Source organism: Papaver somniferum, chromosome 3, assembly GCF_003573695.1.
Source record: "Papaver somniferum cultivar HN1 chromosome 3, ASM357369v1, whole genome shotgun sequence".
NCBI lineage: Eukaryota > Viridiplantae > Streptophyta > Magnoliopsida > Ranunculales > Papaveraceae > Papaver > Papaver somniferum.
The window spans coordinates 20,897,453-20,901,548 of NC_039360.1; the positions used below are offsets into that span (position 1 = coordinate 20,897,453).

The following is a 4,096-nucleotide window of genomic DNA, read 5'->3' on the forward strand; positions in this document are numbered from 1 at the left end:
GCAGCAAGTCCCAAAAGGGATCAGAAATCATTGTAATCGATAGATCAATAAAATATTTTCCCTACTAGGATTCGTCCGTAGATATAAGAAAATTTTCCGGACCATGTTAAATTCGTCTCTCTTATTTCTACTTATTTTGTGTAAAACCCTAGTTGATCTTTATTTTGGATTTCGACTTTTCAAAGACGAGCACGGAAATATGATGAGATTTACATGAAGTTTGGGAAATTGTCACACAAATATTGTTTATTTATTTTTTTGATAAACTTGCGTTTACTTTTATGAATTTGTACACACATGCCATAGACATTTTATACTGACTTACAGTCATTTACACCACTGGAAAGGAAAGAAACAACAAAAGATCAAACCAAAACCCAAAAATTAACCTATTTGTTTGTCATGACAACATGCATGACATGCAATATGCTGGAACTTCTTCTGCTTCTAGCTATTTTAATGACCGCATGGTGCATGATCATCAATTTCTTCGAGCTCGATTCCTTCTGCTGCAAATCTAGTCTCTTTGTAAACGTACCAGTTTGCAGCAATCAAAAATGCCCCAAAGTTAAGCATGCTTAGCCCAGATAATAACCAATAAAAGTCATACAGCTTCCCCTGGTTTAGATTGTCGGATATCCATGGATGCGCGTCCCCAGTAATCATGTGTACTATCGAAACCAAGAGAGAACTAAAAAAGAAACCTATTGCAAGTGTGCTCAAAAATAAACCGGTACTCATAGTTTTCATCCCTTTTGGACACTCTCTTAGGAAGAAATCAAGTTGCCCTGTATAGATAAAAGCCTCACCAGCACCAACTATTAAGAACTGTGGGATTAACCAAAATACAGTTAACGGTATAGTGGCATTTGGATCATTAGTCAACCCATTTGTTCGTGCTGAGTGTTGACGCTTTATTTCCGTTAGAGCAGCCGCTGCCATACCAATTACGGAGAGCACTAGGCCTACACCGATACGCTGTAATGGGGAGAGACCATGCTTGTTTTTGAGTACTTTCCGGCAGATCGGAGCAATTAAGCGGGTATAAATTGGGACGGTCAGCAGAGTGCTACCTACGAAGAAAACCGTTAGTGAAGCAGCGGGAATCTGGAAAGACTTTCCAACACTACGGTCCATGGTAGCTGCTTGGGAGACAGAGAATGTCGCCATTTGAGCATGAACAGTCCAAAACAGTATGGTGGTTGCCCATATTGGTAGCATCCGCACCACCATTTTTACTTCTTCCACGTCCGTTAGAGTTGATAAAGACCACTTGCTATCTATATGTTGCATATTTTGCTCTACATCTGTATCCTTGATTGCCGCCTTATCGAGAAAACTGCACATAAAATACACACATGCTATGAGAATGAGAATATACTTACTTTTGCTGATGAAAAATCCAGTGGAGATTTGAATGGGACAGGAGAACAATAATAGGCTATCTACTCGTGATTCTTTGGATTTCGTCACTTTTATGTCTCATTCTCTTTAAACATACCTACCCTCCCATATATACTAGTTTTGTTACATCATCAGCAATCATGCTACAAATTATTAGCTAAAATGATACGGGATAAAAAAAATAAAAACATGCCACTTGATCGCTGAGGGTGGACAATACGTAGACTGCTAAATAGACATATTTTTTACTCATATGTAGTCGGGTATATTTTCAGCTCAAAGGCGCTCTTCAACTCAGAGGTGACTTGTATGGTTGGAAGGGGAGTGCTTATCAGGACTCTAATATTAGATAAATGACATAAATATCTCACCAGCTCAAAGTCTCAAACCAGATTTTAATTAAATATAGAAATACTTCAATTCATAACCCCTTTCTCAAAAATTATATTGGACTGTCTGGAATCTAGATGTCTCTGTGATCAACTCTCACTGTTATAAATAAACTTTTCAATGCAAAATTAGATTTTTGTTTTATGCACTTTTTAACTTTTAAGAGATTCCGGATTACGTACCGGAATTGTTTGCTATGAGGTAGTTTTTGCTTTTGGGTTTTCTTCCCGTCGTTTTGTACTTTTTCGTCGAGGTTGAAAAGAAATGACGGATCCGACGGTAACTCGGAATGACGTTTCTTCCATGCAGCAACAAATACCGTTGCAATTTGTGTTAACGGACTACCTACGAGGTTTTTGAAACGGTATTTCCTCGTTCCAGATAAGAAAATAACGAGGCCTAACACAATAGTCGCCGCACAAATACCGTAACCCCACTGTCTTCCGACGTTATCTTGTATGTAAACAAGTACTGAGACCGCCAGTAATGATCCAAGACTTATGAAGAAGAAAAACCAGCTGAAAAAACTCACCATTTGAGATTTTTCTTTATTATCGGAATCGTCGAATTGATCAGAACCAAAACCAGATACACTTGACTTCAGACCACCGGTTCCAAGAGCCGTTAAGTAAAGTGCCATGTAAAGAACCGTGAGCTGAGTACTAGTTGCTGGAACACATTCCGACGAGCCTATCACTGCACACTTTGGTGGGTGAAGGCTTGGAATTACGGTAGATATTGTCAATAACGTCACACCCTATTCAGAATCAAAAATTACCTTATGGTTAGAAAATAGTTCAGATTTTAAATAAAAATAAACTACAAAAAGAATAACCTATGATCCGAGAATCATTCATTGGAGCAGATTGCTATACCTGAAACTAATTTCTTATTATTTTTTATTTTTTTTAATAATTTGTATTTCAACGGATAATCAAGTTGCACTTAGTCGAGTTTTATTGAAACTTCATTCAAAAAAATAATAATTATTGCATCATTTTTAACTTCTATCCTTTATTTATCATACCATGGCTTGAATTGTGGTAAAGATGGCTATGGTTAGATATCTGCACAAGATCAACAAAACAGTGGTAGTTAGAATCAGAAAAACAAAAACCAAGATCGAAACTGCGGTTTGCTAGCTAGTTATATTGTACTGACCGTCCTAGAAATGTATCAGCAATGAATCCACCTAGCAAGCACAGCATGAACGACGTCCCTAAAAAGTTAGTAACTGCATTAGCTGAAGTTGCATTTCCCAGATGCATCACACCAGTTAAATACGTAACCAAATTCACTGCGATCCCTAGCGTTGTTAATCTCTCGTTCAATTCCACAACTGCAAAAACAAAAACATATACATAAGTCAGTATATAATCCACTTACACAGTGATAACTAAATATACACAGTGATGGACATTACACGGGAGACGAACCTAAGATCATAGCAGCACTAAGCCATCCTCCAGATCTCGACCTATCTGAAGGTCGACCTTTGTAATCCCGAGAATCTGAAAGAGTTGTAGTACTCTTTGTTTCATCAGTGGAAACCATTTTTGTTTGCAGTTAAGAGTACTCAAAGTGCTATTAAGTTCAGAAAGAATATGAAGGGATATACGGAGAGAGAGAGAGAGAGAGAGGGAGAGATAGATAGAGAGAATGATATATGAGTTTGTGTCCGGAATAAGGTGTTGAGATTCTCCATTTTATAGGGTGTAAGCTGTAAGTTAGTGTGTGGCTCATGGATGTCACAAACAGTGCAAAACTCCTCAAATAATTGAATAAACTAATGAGTTCCCAGTTTCCACATAATTAAGTTTTTTAAAAATTTGTTTTGAGATTATCATGTTCGCTACATACATAAAAATTGTGATGTCACCTCCCCTAGATGGTTTAACTTGGCCTTTGGGGATTAAATTAGTAATAATTACTTCAATAATTCGAGTAGTCGTCTCTCGGGGCAGCTTCGTCATCGATTTAGCAAATTTAATTAACATTTGTTGTTATCTTTTCTTCTAATTAAGATTTTTTAAAAATTATGGAAGAAAACTCGAGATCGTTGCAAGCACCATCTCGAGTTTGTGCAAATTCGATCGGGAGCAACTGATTGATTGATTAAGAGAATGCAAGTAAACTCGAGATCGTAAAATTTGACACCTTCAGATTAGTATAATTAAGGAAAGAACTTCGACGTTCAGTGTATAATGTACTCCTGTTAGCTTCTCACTATTTAGCTATAGTAACTAAAATATAATAATCCGAAAAATCAGTTTTATTCAAAACTTCTATACATCAACTTGGC

The 4,096-nt window shown here is 37.0% G+C and overlaps 1 protein-coding gene across 1 annotated transcript; it reads right to left on the bottom strand.

Annotated features, from left to right (window-relative positions):
- Nucleotides 1–228: 228 nt before the first annotated feature.
- LOC113355488 (protein NRT1/ PTR FAMILY 6.3-like) lies at nucleotides 229–3,539 on the bottom strand. Its single transcript, XM_026598358.1, has 5 exons — nucleotides 3,231–3,539; nucleotides 2,956–3,133; nucleotides 2,822–2,861; nucleotides 1,977–2,551; nucleotides 229–1,339 (listed from the first exon to the last, which is right to left on the bottom strand). Exons 1-5 carry the CDS (start codon nucleotides 3,346–3,348, stop codon nucleotides 457–459), a joined length of 1,794 nt encoding a protein of 597 aa, XP_026454143.1. The 5' UTR covers nucleotides 3,349–3,539; the 3' UTR covers nucleotides 229–456.
- Between the last annotated feature and the right edge of the window lie 557 nt (nucleotides 3,540–4,096).

Coding starts and splice junctions, on each gene's coding strand:
- LOC113355488 (XM_026598358.1), bottom strand. CDS start 3,348: ATGGTTTCCACTGATGAAACAAAGAGTACTACAACTCTTTCAGATTCT. Junction 2,862..2,955: donor GCTGATACATTTCTAGGACG/GTCAGTACAATA, acceptor GATCTTGTGCAG/ATATCTAACCATAGCCATCT. Junction 1,340..1,976: donor CCTCATAGCAAACAATTCCG/GTACGTAATCCG, acceptor TTTTATGTGCAG/TTTTCTCGATAAGGCGGCAA.